At 41.6% G+C, this 15,957-nt stretch overlaps 1 protein-coding gene across 3 annotated transcripts in view; it reads right to left on the reverse strand.

Annotated features, from left to right (window-relative positions):
• The window catches only part of SH2D4A (SH2 domain containing 4A), a 59,331-nt gene that overhangs the window by 25,525 nt on the left and 17,849 nt on the right, over positions 1–15,957 (reverse strand). For all 3 annotated transcript variants that reach the window (XM_080796269.1, XM_080796270.1, XM_080796271.1), the window contains 2 exons: positions 14,364–14,538; positions 452–532 (listed from right to left, as the gene is read on the reverse strand). In XM_080796269.1, the coding sequence (XP_080652395.1) occupies positions 452–532; positions 14,364–14,538 (256 nt within the window). The remainder of the gene's footprint in view (positions 1–451; positions 533–14,363; positions 14,539–15,957) is intronic.

The following is a 15,957-nucleotide window of genomic DNA, read 5'->3' on the forward strand; positions in this document are numbered from 1 at the left end:
ATGGGCGTGTGAGAGATCTGAGTGCCCAAAGGAGCTCCTGGCACAGTGGGCATGGATGGTTCATCGAACAGGATCCAGCTCACAGAAACAAGGAACACATAAGGAACCTAATCTGAATTCATGACTTCTGCCAAGTTAAATGCTTCATTTATCGCTCCCTGAGATCAGTCTTCCCTCAGTGTTTGCTGCAGCCCAGGATGTTGTCTCTGCGTTAGATCTTCCGTGAGGAGTTTAGCAGATATGCCTTGGCATCTATTCTTTCCGTGATACTCAAGACTTTCCCAACTCCAGATAAACAGGTAAAAATGAAGAGTTATGTTCACAAGCTTTTAAAGACAGATTTCACATCTGCCGCTTTCATTTCTGCATGAGACTAATATACCAATTTGTGAAACATTAGTGGCAATGGCTATGCATTTAGCCCCCTGAAGACAGAACGTTAAGTCTTTACCTGGTGAAATCCACATGCCTTCATACGATTGATAGAATCTGCCAACATTTGTTGAATATTTCTTGAGGAACTGGAGAGTGACTAAAAATTAAATGAAACACGTTTTTATACCATTTAGAACTACAATGCAATTTCAGCAGATAATCTGTTCATGCTTCCCTTGTTTCAATGTCCCCTAACGTGCTGCACCCCCATAGGTGGATGCACCAAAGCTTCCCACCAGCACCTGAGTTCCTGAGCCAATAATGACTGAGGCAGCAGGTATGCAAAGCTTTAGCCTCCCCACTCAGTAGGGCTTAGAAATGAATTATGGCTCAAGATCCTGGAGCTGGTGGTTTACTCATGACAAGCGAGCTTCTGTATTTTGTTCCCAGCTGGCCCCAGGGCCCCTGAATGACTTCTAGACATCACCATTATTCCTTAATTTAAATTCTCTTCTTCTCTTAACCCCTGCTCTACCTCATCCCCTGTTTTTGGTTAGACCAGAAAAATGCTTAGTCTCTGCCATTTAACTGCATGTGCCTTGCTCTCTCTCTAGGCAGGAGCAGAAGCAGGAATGGAATATAGTTCCATGCCTGGGAGCCCTGCCACTTTCCCTGCCTGATCGCATTCCCTTCCCACCTCTCCAACCCCTGTTACCCAGCCCAGTGTCTGGGTTTATGCCATTCTAGACAGATTTCCCAGGAGGCAACTCCTGCCAATGGGGTTCCCAGATCCATTGCCTGGATTCCCTGGTGTCACTCCTACCTGCCACATGTCAACTGCTCAGGCATCATGACTGAGCTGGCATATCACACTGAGTGCCTCTTTAGACCAGGTCAGTTACACAGGCCCCTGTCACCGGGTCCCTGGCCTGAATGCAGAGTCTGGACCAAGTCCCAGCATGAAAAGCCACACATCCTTTACAGCTTAATAGAGCCACCTGCAGCCCATATTACTAGGATATATGTGTCTTGTGCCTGAGGATTCACTCCTGAATTTTGATATTGATCAGAAATTGTCAGTAAATTTTCAGAAAAACGTTGGTACCAAAATTCAGTGTGGAGCACAGGGGATACTTCGGGGTCATTACTAAGCCGTGTAATAAACCAGTGTGGCTACTCAATTTTGCCCCCTTCTTAACAGTAGCTACACTGAATTTCCCAGCTGCCCTAGCAGTTAGGTGTGCCCGTGGGAATAAGCCATCTCCACTATAATGCAGGTGATAACTGGTATCTGCCACTTCTAGTCTAGTCCTTAAAGTCTCCTTCCCACATGCCTCTAGGCCACTTCCCCCTTCCTATGCTTACTGCTAAAAACTGGAGAACCATCAAAAGCCTGAGTCCCTAACTGACTGGGCGGACCTGGGCCCTCCTGAATCAGAACCCATCCTGGATGTTTTAAGAGAGAAAGAGGAACTTCTGTTATGTTTTGACCATTGCATTTTTGGTCTGTTTGTTACAAAAGTTTCATCTATGTTAGTTGATAAAACTGGCCATGGCAGTTGCTGGTGGCACTCTTCAAGCCTCCTGCTGGGATTTTTTTACGAATAATGGGGAGTGCTATTAGGGTTAATTCCACGGTGGCTACTAGTCATGGAAGGACCATTATGACCAGGCACGGTGACTTAGTCCGTCTTATTTTTATTACTCACAGCACCTCTAGTGGATGGGCAACACAATGCCCAATTATCAGAGGAAGAAACTGAGTTGCAGAGGAGTTGTGTACCTTGCTGGCATCACACAGCTGACTTGTGCCAGAGTTTATAGTTTTTCCACTATGTTGACACTGTAACAACAGGAAATAAGCTCTAGGTCAAAAGTTTCTTTATGCTTGTTACTTGGCAAAAAATGAATCCTATAGGTTTCAAAATTACTACCTACTTACAATATTCTGTAGTTTTTTATTTTAATATTATAAAAGGATACATAACTTTTTTGCATCCAAAATAGCACAGTAACCAGTTCTTATTTATGAACAGGTTAGGACTGTTCCAGCAGGTTTTGTGTATGTCTGCTCAAAAGTCTATAGCAATTTTGAAGGGTTTGGGCTTGCAGTCTCTAAATAAATGTCTACCACAAGGAATGTGAGTTTTAAAAACAGGCTCACTCTCCCTTTCTTCAATGTGGTAAGATCTGTGGGGCATCATTTTGCAAAAAGGATTAGTTTCTCTATGTTGAAAATTAGGAGGCAGGTAACCACCCTCCCTTGCCTCTTCATGCACAGTAGATAAGGTTCCAGCTTCAGTGTCTACACCCCTGGCCTCCCCACTGGTTTGTCACAGGGCCTGGACGGATGCAGCCAGCACAGCTTTGGACCCAGGATTTGTCAGTGGCACCTCCACCATGCTCAGCCTTTAAGCTCTCCAACAAACTCTCAATTGTTTCCTGAATTAGCATCAGGCTAACAGGCATCTGACATGTCTCTTTTAACATATATTCTACTTTGTCAAACAGTTTTTGCCCCATCACTTGCCAATTACTGTTATGGGTATAATACCTTAAGCATACTGTGTGAGTTATTCTTTGTCCTTTAGAATTATTTGTTCAACTGAATGATTCATCTTATATACACATACAACACTGTTTTTTCAACACTTGCTTTTTGCTTTATTATCTTAATTTTTTCCCATCATCTATCTATCACCAAAGGCAAACTACCCCAAGATGGACCACTTTGGCATGCAGTTAAAGATTGTTCTTTAACTAAAAGAGCAATCAAAACACAGCACATTCAGGAAAATCTCTTTACCTCCCCACCTCAACTGCCTAAAAGAATTTAGATAAAGGACCTGCTCCAGGAAGAGAACTATGCTATAGATAACTACATTATACTATGAACTAGATACGGCAAGGCCTGTCTGATCAAAGTCCTCTATGTCCCATTCTTTCTGAGTGACCAGGCAAACATTTGTTCACCAAACATTTACTCCTCTTCATCTTCCTGTGAATTACATTCATTCCCTTTAAGTCCCAGACCCTTAGCCTCTTTCTCCTTAGTTCAGGATGATATATATACCTCATTTTGCTTGACTCTCTTTGGAATTTCCAGGTCTGTGTGGCGTTCCCATACAAATGAAATTAAATTTGATTTTCTCCTGTTAATCTGTCTCATGTCAACCTGATTCTTAGTCTGGCCAGAAGGACCTTGACAGGCAGAGGAAATTCTTCCTCCCTGACACCGGCATTTCGACACTCTCACTGCTTTTGCGCTTATCGGAAATGATGAGGTTATTCATATTCTTAAGATAATTCAAAACTAAGCACAGACACAAGAACCAGACAATGGAACGTTTTGTGATGCTGGGGATTGAAGGGCTGAGTGTGACCATCAGCACCATCTGCTGGAGCCAGTCAGAGTTGCCGGCCTTTCTTTGTCAGAAGGTTTAGGTTGTATCTTCAGTGTACCAAAGCTCAAAGTTGGTTCTTGAGTAGGAGTCTGAGCATAAATAATTTTCATTACTTTAACAACCACCCAGTTAACAACTACACAATACTTCTACTGAAGTACTTCTTTATGCCTAAAATATACTGTAAACTCCAAAACTATTCACATATACTAAGAACCACATGTGTAAAAATTCTGATTTTCAATGTGAACCAAGATTTGCCACTATTCCAAAGTGCTAAAATAATATGAAGAACTAATCAAGACTTGTGTTCAGCACATTCGTTCAGATACACTTACATGTTCTACAAATCCATGGAATACAAGTTCAATGAAATAGACTAAAAATAATATGATCCAAAAGAGATTTCCTTTATTAAAAAACAAAACCAGATTACTGGCTCAAAGGTGATGATTAATGATGCTAACACCAGAGAGACACAATCTTAGGAATACCGCTGCCGCTCTGAGCATTCTCAGAGTGAAGATAAAGGGGCTTCTTAGAGAGGGAACCACCCCTCTGAAGCTTCCGTATGATGCTGTGTTCCAGGGATATACTCTTTAGTTATTCCTATTTGTAACACAAGAAAGAGATGAAAGCTACCACCTACCTGCATAATTTTTCTTTCAAAGCACTTTCAAGTCCAATACATCATTTGACCTTCATTATCAACCCCAAAAGGGTGTCAAAGCAGGTACTGTCCCTTTACCAAAGAGGTAAACTGACCTGTTAATAGGTAGGAAAGCAGAGACAGAAACCCATGTCCTCTCGATGACTATAGCTTGCTCCTTCCATGGGGTGTCCCAGAGAGAACATATGTTTGTTCTCATGCATGCAAGGAAGCCTCTGCAGCCCCCTCCCATTTGCTGCATTAAAGATGTGTCTGCAGCTGCTGAAACTATGGGCAGAGTTAAAGCAATCTTCATATTTCCTTTATTTAAAAAAAAAAACCAAACTGCCACTGAATATTTATGCAAAAGCTCCACAAAATAAAGTGAAAACTTGAAAGCTAGTGACATCAGAAGCTAGACCAAGTCAGAATGGTCCTCTCTAGCCAGTGCAGGCCCGATTAGATCTGGGAGTGGAGCCCATCTGTACTGACCAAAGGGTGGCATGAATGTGTGTGTGTATGTATATCTTGACTTTATTAAACTTAAAAGCATGGGAATTCAAATCTATATAATTTGAATTATAGCAATTGGATTATCAATTGCTATATTATCAAAAGATGCTATAGCAACATCAATATTACATGGTTACAAATTATATTTCCCCCAGAAATTATGTGTCTTATGAGGATTATTCTAATTATATTCACTTTTAAAATGTGATCTGAAAAATAGTTCATTCTGGTTTTTAACCTAACATTCACTCCTTTTAAAAGTAGGGTTATGCAATTTATTAACTCCACATAAACCAGAAGACTCCAGTAAACAGAAAATTTTTAGCATTCAACTTTCATGGTGAAGATGAAAATGATGAGTTAACAGGCTAAAACCAAGAGTTTACTTTTGAAAACAAACTACTCGTTTAAATATTTAGCTATCTTGTTCTTACACCTCTTGAATCCATGGTATTCCTCATGGACCACAGGTTAGAATAATAACCTCCATGAAGGCAAAAGACCATATCTGCTTAATTCACTGTTATCTGGGGGCCCAGCAAACAGAACAGTGACTGGCACTTAGTAAAGTCCTCAGTAAGTATTTGGTGCATGAATGAACTCACAATAAATTCTGAAATACTTTCTTAATCATTAAAAAATATTCAGTCTAGTTTTAATATTAATCAAAAGAGACAATTTAAAAAATTCTCTGAAAGTTGATGGCCTGTAACTCACCTAGTTTGCTAACCAGGTTACTGGAATAATCAGATCATCCTATTACCAGCCATTTTAAATAAAACTTCCCAATGATGACTATAATAGGAAGCATTTGAGCATACTGGGATTTAGCTTTTTGCTTTCTAAAATAACAAGAGAGGCAGAATAATGAAACTGCCTTGATAAAGTTACAAAGGAGAATAATGTAGGGTGGAGATACCTTCCAAAGACCAATTAGACTAACAAGATGAAAAATGGGACAATCAATTTTACTCGTGAAAATATGGTACACGGTCCCTATGGGATGATTTTTCTGAAACATGAATGAGGACAACAGAGACCCTAGGGAATCTTTCTCATACTTTGCTAACATTGTACCTAATAAAATCTATGCAGGGGGACTACTGGATGGCTTTACTTAAAAGTACAGCAGACTCTAATATGGTGTGTAGTTTTATGGCGCATCTTTAAATAACACACTGAGTTTATTTTGCACATATTAGAGCCTCAGACTGTCATCGTGGATGAACATCTGTCCATTTCCATTGCACCCTCCTCCTACAACCCTCAAAGCAATGTGCAAACAGCAGAACTGGGCAGGGATATGTTCAGAAAATACAATAATGCAGAACTGGTAAGGGCTGTTAGGGCAAAGCATTTCAGATATGAAAGAGTTCCAAAGGCCACTCTCACCATCCCACCAAGGACACACATGATATATGTTCCATGAAAAATGAAAAGAAGACAAGCAAGGGAAATAAAGTAATTATTAAATATAAAGTATAAAAGATAAAGTTAAGTAATAAAGGATAGTTAAGAGAATAGACAGAGTCTTAAAAGCATGATGGCTATGGGAAGTCTTGACACAGTGGAATATAGGAACCGAACTATAAATGATAGAAAATAATATTTATGTCATACACAATACTATAAAAAACACTTCAGTATAAAGGACCTCATGTTTCCAGACTCGGTATTCCATAATTTCTTCCTGGCACCCTACTTTTAGTGAGTTAGATAAGCGAATTACTGTAAATATTATGCAAAATAAAGTTGTGTTACCAACTTCATAATGTGTAATTCTCAAGACTAGAAATGTTTTTCTCTTTCGTCATTTACTTTATAGTAAGCATTTTATACAACAAACTGCTTTTAAAAACACAGCATCTTAAATGGTTTCTAAGGCCCTAGGATTTTGTAGTTCTACTTTATATAAAATGTTATTCTACAGACTACCATGAAATGCTATTACAGTTACATGGAAACTACTTGGGTAATTGTGTAACTTTCTGATTATGGCTCTACTTTTTAATTAATAAAATGAGAATGAATCCCTTGTCTGTTTTTGCCTAGTTCATCCAACACTTTATCTCTCACAAAAACAATACTGAAATGCTTCCTGCAGGTGTACTAGAAGGGAATATATATCAAGGCAAATAGTTACTGTTTGGGGATTATCCCTCTTTTTTCTTCACATCTGTTGAAAAGAAATCTACAGGCCCCAAATGGTGGCACTTAGGCTGAAGCTCCAAATCAGTAAACCAAGACTTAATACCTAACCTAACTGCAGTTTCAACCCCCAGAAACTGACCTTTCAGCAGTCAACACGGGAATTTCCTGGTCAGCACTAGGAATTTTACTGATAGACCCCTTCCGTTCCCTTAGGAGGGTGACCTTGCCTAAAACAATGGATTCTTTGTTAATAATTTCCTTTTCTCCACTCCCTCTCTACTCTTCCTTCTCTGTAGCCCGTTGGAGCTCCCCTCTACTCGCTAGACAGATGCTGCCCAAATTCATGAACCGATTAATAAGCCAGTTAGATCTTTAAAATTTGCTCATATTTAATTTTTGTTATTTAACACACTCAATTTAGTCCTCAAAATTCTAGCCTGCATTTCAGGAATACCTTTTCCCATTCTGTTGACATTGGGGTTCCTTATTATAAATGTGAACCCAGCTCCCTTCAGGGCTTGATGATATAACTGTGTGCAGATAAGAGTCAGACACTGCCAGCGAGGTTCCACCACACCCAGGTACAAGGGCATCTACTCCAGGTGGGGTGCAGACTTCGTTCACCCTGCCTACTCACCAAGCTTTAGCACTCCTCTCCAAGGCACCATGATCTAAGACTACTTTACTAATACACTAATTTACACTCTTTACAAAAAGCACAAACCACATATAACCCAAAACTTTGGTTGCTCTACAAGTAGCACCTGGAGAAAATAAGGGTCCAAAAAACCCAATTCTTTTCTATTCTTTCAAAGAAGTGGTCCTCCTCTTAGTATCTTGCTTTGGAATCTCTCCTTTATAAAGGCAAACAACCAAAATGCAGGTTTAGACAACTGCTGGTTTCTGAGCAGAGTGCAAGCTTAACTTTTTGGTTCGGAAGGGATGTATGGAAGAAGGAAAACCCAAGTGGAAGTCCTTCGTCGTGTCTGAAAATAGTTTCACAGGGTGCTCCTTCACTGCTGTCTACTGATGGGAACACAAAGCTATGAGTTAGAATAGCACTTAAAAATATAACTGGGGGCGCCTGTGTGGCTCAGTGGGTTAAGCCTCTGCCTTCAGCTCAGGTCATGATCTCAGGGTTCTGGGATCGAGCCCCTCATCAGGCTCTCTGCTCAGTGGGAGCCTGCTTCCCCCTCTCTCTCTGCCTGCCTCTCTGCCTTGTGATCTCTGTCAAATACATAAATAAAATCTTTAAAAAAAAAAACCTGAATACCACCATGGTGTCAAGGTCAAGGTTACAATAAAAATTTACAGTTTAGTAGCTTTTTTTTTTTTAATCATTCTGTTATAGTAAAATGACAGATTTAAAAACATACCAGAGCCTTGGGACAGTGCATGCAAACACATGCATGTGCACAAAGTAGGGTTAGAGACGTGTCATCTCTAACTCTCGTTCTTTAAAGATATGAAGAGTAGGACTCTTGCTCAAGGCGTTTTAATCTAAGAGCCTCAAGGTTTTTTTGTTTGTTTGTTTTGTTTTTTTAAGAATGCTTTGAATCCTGGATGTTTGTGTTCTAATTTTTTTAGTCTTCTGTTTTGCAGTATGGTCCACTCTGAAGGCCATTTGTACAAAAATAACAAGTAATTCTCTGGAGATAAAAATCTACAAGTGGACAGATCTAGTTTTATTCAAGGTCCCCTTTGGGGCAAGGACAATCAGTCTACTGATTAATGAGTTCCCAGCCTACAGATTACATATAAACAGAGAAACACAAAGGGGCTTAGCTTTGAATTAGCATGCTCTGCTTGTCTCCCAAGCACACTGAGAACTGTTCTGTTCTCCCCCAAATTCTCTGGCACAAGAGTGGGGAAAACACTGACAGCATCCAGAGGACTGTCCACACCCAGGTCCCTAAGATCTCCACTTAGCTGTGGGGGATACCCAAACACCCAAACTCCCCAGGAGGGGATGCTTCACACAGGGCATCACCTGTCATTTTCTCTGGCTCTTATTAACTCCCCCTTGCACACGCCTTTGCCTGGGAATGGCGTCTGCTTCCCGACCTGCAGGTCTCAGAACCTGGCTGGGTGACAGCTAAATCCTGGTATTTACCATGACCTCCGGTTCAGTGACAGCACCCAGGATCACTAAGTGTTCAACCGTGATCCACTGAGAACCACAACACTCCCACTAAATGTTAAGCTGAGCATCATTTCTGAGTTCTCCATGTACTATCATCACTGCCAAAAACAAGGACAGGGCAGGTATTTTGCAGAGGGCAATAGCTTTTCAGAATAAGAACCATTCTCTCAGCTCTAAGCCAGGCATCACCTCAGCCTCCGACTCAGACTGCACAAACCATGGAGTCTACGGCCCTTCCAGCTCTTCATCTGAACAGTGAAAAGGACCAAGGTTGGGCTCATGATAACAACAGCATCTTATAACTGAAGAACTTCAGGGAATAATTCTTGTGGTTTCTGTCAGATGATACTGGGCAAGCACCCTCATGTTTCTAAATTTCCTCAGCTTCCTTTGTAAAGAAACAGTGTTGCAAACTTAATCCCTATATTATAAAAGGAATTGATTCCTTACAGGATACTGCCTGGAGTCACAGAGCTGCCTGGGAGGACTGAAGCCTCCATTCCCAGACAAGAGGTCTTGCCCTTGGTCAATGGTACGGTTTTACAGTATCTGGTACTTAATTGGGGAGTCTTACCTTTGGCTATCTATTTGTTAAAATGAAAATTTTAAATCACCGTAAGTATATTCTTTAAAAAGTTTTTCATAAAGATTATCTTTGTGAAGAAAATTGTTCTGAGACTGGACCCCAAGTTTTCTAAACCCTGAAGTGGGGATCCAACAACTCTTCTCAAAACTCCTCGATTTGGGGCGCCTGGGTGGCTCAGTGGGTTAAGCCTCGTCCTTCGGCTCGGGTCATGATCTCAGGGTCCTGGGATCGAGCCTGCTTCCCCCTCTCTCTGCCTGCCTCTCTGTCTACTTGTGATCTGTCTCTCTCTGTCAAATAAATCAAAATAAACGAAATCTTAAAACAAACAAACAAACAAAAAAACCCCAACTCCTCGATTTGCTTCCTATGGCTCTAAGGGTAAAACAGAAATTCTTCAACCTTAGACTTGGGGCAAATCTTTCATTATTCTACAATAGATCTCCTTGGATGAATTCATCTGCTAATGAAGATACAAAATAAATCATTATTATATCGGTATAAAATAATCCAAAGGCAAACCTATAGATTGGGCCATTTAGTGTTCACGTCCTGTTAGGTGTTGGACAGTTTGGTAGTCAGGGCTGGGGTCCCCAACAAGAAGATACGGAGTCAGGACAGCTAACACAAAACACCACTGACATCCCATTTTGCAGCTTAGACAGGACCACACTAGCATTCTGCTTTGAAGTCTTTGCAGAAGTGACTTTTGTAAAATATCCTAAAGTAAAAGAATTAACCACAAAGCATTTGTCACCACCATGGGCAAGGGCAGTTAAGACACAAGCCCCCAGATGTCAGCAAAATAGACCACCCACACATGGACATTAACCTAAATACGTAGACAGATATGTGACCAGAGCCCTGATTGGCAGAACTCTGCACACCCTGACTGCTGAAGATGGTTCTGCAAAACAGCTCACAAAAATCCCTAAACTTAGAAACTCCAAGGGCAACTCTCTTGGGCCCCCTCCCTCTCTGGGAGCTTTATACTCTTGCTCAATAAACTGCTTTGTTGCCCACCACTGTTTGGTCTACCTCTTCATTCTTCAAAGAGGCCAAAGTGACCAAAACCTGCAGGCACTAAAGACAGAAAATCCTGCAATAGTTCCGTGGAGGGAAGGGTACAACTCTCTACATTTTTTATATGTGAGAAGATTAGCTCTTTCCCAGGTGGGCCAAAAGATACAGTTTGGAGTCTGGGGTGGAAGGCTGTGGAAAAAAGCTCAGAACAGGACTGCTGATTAACTGAGAAATACAATGTGTACTTTATTTCCAGAAATGAGACTGGGGTCACCTCAGTCTTGTACTACTGGCCTCGAACCTCCCATCTTTGCCTAAATTCTGCTTGAAGATGAAAGTGCAGACCTCACAGTGAGGCCTATCCATTGAAACTACAGAAACTCTCCTTTACAGCTATAGTGATGTGAAAAATATTCAACTTCGGGTCATACCTATGGATGTTGTTTTAGGGTCATGAACGTTTAGAGCTGGCAAAACGTATGAGGAATCATCCCAGCAAACATCCCATCTCAACAGCTGACTGAATAACTGAATAACTGTGAACAGGATTCTTTCCAAAGCTTGCAGGTAAGACCCCGCCTCAGCCAGAACCTTGATTTCTGCCTCCTGAGACCTCAAACAGAGGACCCAGCCAAGCCTCGTCAGAATTCTGACCAAAGGAGCTGTCGTTATTTGGTCCATTGGTTTACAATAATTTGCTGTGGCGACAATAGAAAACATACATGAGACAAGGCCAGCTCTTTGGGTCATGTGGCCTCTCAGCTCCTCAAATGTGCCCTCCAGGTCTCAACCAAAGTACTTTCTCCAGTCAGGCTGCTCTCTGCCCTGCAGCCCCACACATGACACTTTCCTTTTTCTCACAGACATTCTGTGCTTTTTCTTCACAGACATTCTGTGGCTCCAGGCCTTCCCCCATCCCTTTCTTCCACAAACCGGGTGAGCCCTGGCCACTCTCCAGCTGGAACTCCTGCCTTACTTAGTACTAAGTGCCTCTCATCTTCTAACTCCTGAAGGGTGAAGACCTTGTCCGGTGGCTCCACTGTGGCTCCATAACAAACTCTAAGTCAGCTTGTATATAATTTATTATCATGTGTAAAATCAACCTATATCTACCACCTAAAGTGGCATGCAGAATCCTTGGTATCTCTAAACTAGACTCTGTTCCTTTAAAACTAGCTTCTCCCCCAGAGGTTCCTGTTCATGCTCATAGCATCCACATCATCCCAGGCATCTAAGCTTAGAAACTTGGGTTGTGCTAGAAAGCTTGCCCTCCACCCACTCTGATCCATGAATAATCAGTTCAAATTTAAAATTTTCAAAAAATAAATCTGACCAGGTCAAACCTTTGTTCAAAAATCTTTGGCAATAACCAGTTGTTCTTAAAAAAAGAGGCCAAAACACAAAGTTGTCCCCAAGACCCTGTCCTGTCTGGCCTTGCCCACCTTCTCACTCAATTGTGGGCTCTCCTCTGTCCCTTCTGCATTCCAGCCACACAGCCTACTTTGGGCTTTCCAAAGCCCGCTGTTCTTCTAGCTACACAGCCTTTGTCCATGCTGTCCCTTTGCTGGAACCACTGGCCCCGGTCATCCTCTGTCATCATCTCCAGCTCCAAGTCCTCTGCAAAGCCACCCTGTACTTCCTGCCATTGCTCAAATTCTAGTGTAATAGGGGTGCATAGAAACATATCCTTTTCTTGAGATCACTCATTATCTTTTGAAATGACGGGTTATATGAAGTCTCTCTCTGCTTTCTAAACTATAAAGTTCATTCAGCAGTTCTTTCCTTCAGTTTATTCTGAAGTTCAGCAGTGATTCTGTTCTTACTCCTACCCTATAATCTCAATGGCTAGCACATAATGGGTACTTTTTAAATGAATGAGTAAATCGGCCAATCTTGAGATCTTCTCCTCTCACTGTGTGTGTTTGTGTGTGTGTGTGTGTGTGTGTATTATATGTGCGTGTGTATAAAATATAATTCCTATAATACTTATGGTATAGTAGAACAATAATAGCCATGGTATTTAACTTCAATTTTAATCTTCTGTCCTGCTTTTGGAAAAAAACTTTTTTCGATGAAACTACTGTAATTCAAGCACAAAGATAAGCATGCATACATAACGCTTTGAAGAAGGTTTTTTTTGTTCTTGCTGTTGTTATTCTTCATTTTAGGGGTGCTAGAAAAGGAGTCTGCTATTTGGAGGGTGCTTGGTATTAAATGTGGAATACAAAGCAGCCCTGGGAGGGACTGAATGCTTTACTGCACATGTGAGGAAAGGACCCAGGTCTGACCCTGGTATATAAACCAAATTTTAGAATTTTGTACCCGTAAATATTTTGAGCCTTATATTTGCAGCTCTTTATAAAGCTTCTTTGCATCCCTCATATTAATAAGACAATCAAATGCAATGGTTAAGGAATGACCCAGGGGTTCTACAGACCCCTGTTTCTGTTTGAATCCTGAGTCAGTCTTTTGTCAACTCTAAGTCCTTGGGCAGATCAAATACCCGTATCGAACCTCAGTTTCCTTACCTGTAAAATGGACAAATACAGAAACAGTCCCTAGGTCATAAAGTCATTGTAAGAACGATATGAGACATTCAGAAGTGTGCTTTGCCCCATCATAACCCCATGAAGCGAGCAGGATAGATAACCATAACCCCGTATGACTGCCTCAAATAGGTCAAGAGCACACGCAACTAGTGTCACAAAGCTAGGGACCTGAGCCAAAGTCAAACAATTGCAAATCCTCTGTTAATTCTCAGTTTAATTAAATTCCTGGCAGAAGAAGGTACTTCATAATATAGTTTTATTGTTCTTCCAAACTATAATCTAAGCAGCAAATGATGTCTGAGCTCTTTAAACCAACTGAAACATGAGACAGTGCATACCAATTCTGATTATAAAATTCTATTGTGTTGAGGAAATCATGGTCCCCGCAGGCACAGGCAGAATTTATGAAGCCAAAGAGGCACGGAGGTGTAGTCCTCAACAAAACAGGGAAGACTCCACAGAACATAATCTACATCACAGATACGCCAGCGTCTTAGGACTAGGGTCCATCAGCGGCAGCCTCGGTGCCAAAGCAGGCTCTGTCTTGGTAAGTAAGGGTTTACCGTGCCAGAGCCACACCTGTTCATTTGAGTGCAGTTGTGACAGTGTGTGGTCCACGAAGCCTCAAGTACTTACCATCAGGCCCCTCACAAAAACAGTTACCAACCTCTGTTATAGAAGACATACAAAGGGGGAAATAAACCCTGAAAATATCTTAAAATGCACAACTCTATCCTAGTTCTTTCTTCACCCCTTCGGTCCCATGAAAAAGGAGTGTTTTACCCTTTTTTGTGAAGTAGCAGGTGACCCAAATTCCCCCAAATGAAATGAACATTAGCGCCTTCAAGTTCGGAGGGATTTTTCCCAGAAAAGTTTGTGATCCTGATGTTTGACTACATTCATCTCATTGTTCCCAATTCTTTAATTTCCCTAGTTATTAAATTCTGCGTATTTATACATATGAAAGACTCACTGGAATTTTCTCTTCTTCAGGGAGTGGTGCTGGTCTAGAGACTTTCCCCAGTTCTTCCTCTTCTGTTGCTGCTTTCTTGCAGATATTCTGAGTCTCCTGGGTATCTGGTGCTTGCAGATCATAATATTGTGATTTCATTTTCAAGTTATTGGCGAATTCTTTGGACTGAGTTTTTCTGAAGAGAAACAAATGTGGAATTATCAAAAATATTCTCCAACATGGATAGCTTTTCCAAAGCAGATGCCTACATTCAAATTATGTGAAAAACAGTAACAGATACCATTTACTGAGTTCTTACAATATGCTAAGCCCTGTGCAAGTATTTAAAGACATTAACTTAGGGACACCTGGGTGGCTCAGTTGGCTAAGCATCTGTCTCTTGGTTTCAACTCCTCTTGTGAGATTGAGCCCAGCGCTGGGCTCCGTGCTCAGTGCAGAGTCCGCTTATCCCTCTTCCTTCCCCTGCTTGTGCACACTCTCTTGCTCTCGCTCTCAAATTAATAAAATCTTAAAAAAAAGAAAAGACATTGGGGCGCCTGGGTGGCTCAGTGGGTTAAAGCCTCTGCCTTTGGGTCAGGTCATGATCTCAGGGTCCTGGGATCGAGCCCCGCATGGGGCTCTCTGCTCAGCAGGGAGCTTGCTTCCCTTCCTCTCTCTCTCTCTCTCTCTCTCTGCCTGCCTCTCTGCCTACTTGTGATCTCTATCTGAAAAATAAAATCTTAAAAAAAAAAAAAAAGAAAAGACATTAACTTATTCCTCATCTCAACCCTATAAGAAGGGCTTGTTATCCTTGCTTACTTGCAAGAGGCTCAAAATAGTTATATTATTTATCCAAGGCCACACTGTGGCACAGCTAGGATTTGAACCCAGGTCTGCCCAACTCCCGTTCAGAAGCTAAACTGCCGGAGCACACTGCCTTCCTAGGATGCGCAGCACACACTTCCTTTATCTCTGCGTGTTCATTTATAGTTTTAGTTACCGGGGGTGGTTACAGGAGCATCAGCAGCCCTCGGGACCTGAATCCAGGTCCACATGTCTGCTTCCATCTCATCAGCTCAGATAGGGCTGTCACTACTCACGGGGTGACAGCCTTCACAGAAGTCACCCTGCGCTCCCAAGAGAGGGGATCCATCACCTGCCTCACTGCTACCAGCCAAATTACCTTCCTAGTTTTGCAGGCGATCATGTCACTTCCTTATTCAAACCTCTAGTGTCCACAGATCAAGGTCCAAAGTCCTAAATCTGGCTTTCAAGGCACTTTAGAGCACGGCCCCTCTCTCCTTCTACTTGCCCACGTGTACCTGGAACATTCAGAAGTCATCATCACCCAAAGAACAAGACATATTCGGAACTAGGGGTCTTGATTATGCCCTCTGCCTGCAATTTCCTTCCTGTTATCCTGCAGCTGGAAAACTCTACTTATCTTTCAAGGTTCAATTCAGATTTTACCTCTTTTCTGGATCGGAATATTGGGCTCAGTTAATGCTCTGTTTATAACTTAGCTGTAGCCTGTATCACAGCCTCGATCAGCAGAAGTTAGTTGTGTACCTGCCTGTTTCTCCTCCTCCTCGAAGCTCCTTGTTCATCTTTGAAT

This window comes from Martes martes, assembly GCF_963455335.1.
Source record: "Martes martes genome assembly, chromosome: 2".
NCBI classification, from domain to species: Eukaryota; Metazoa; Chordata; class Mammalia; order Carnivora; family Mustelidae; genus Martes; species Martes martes.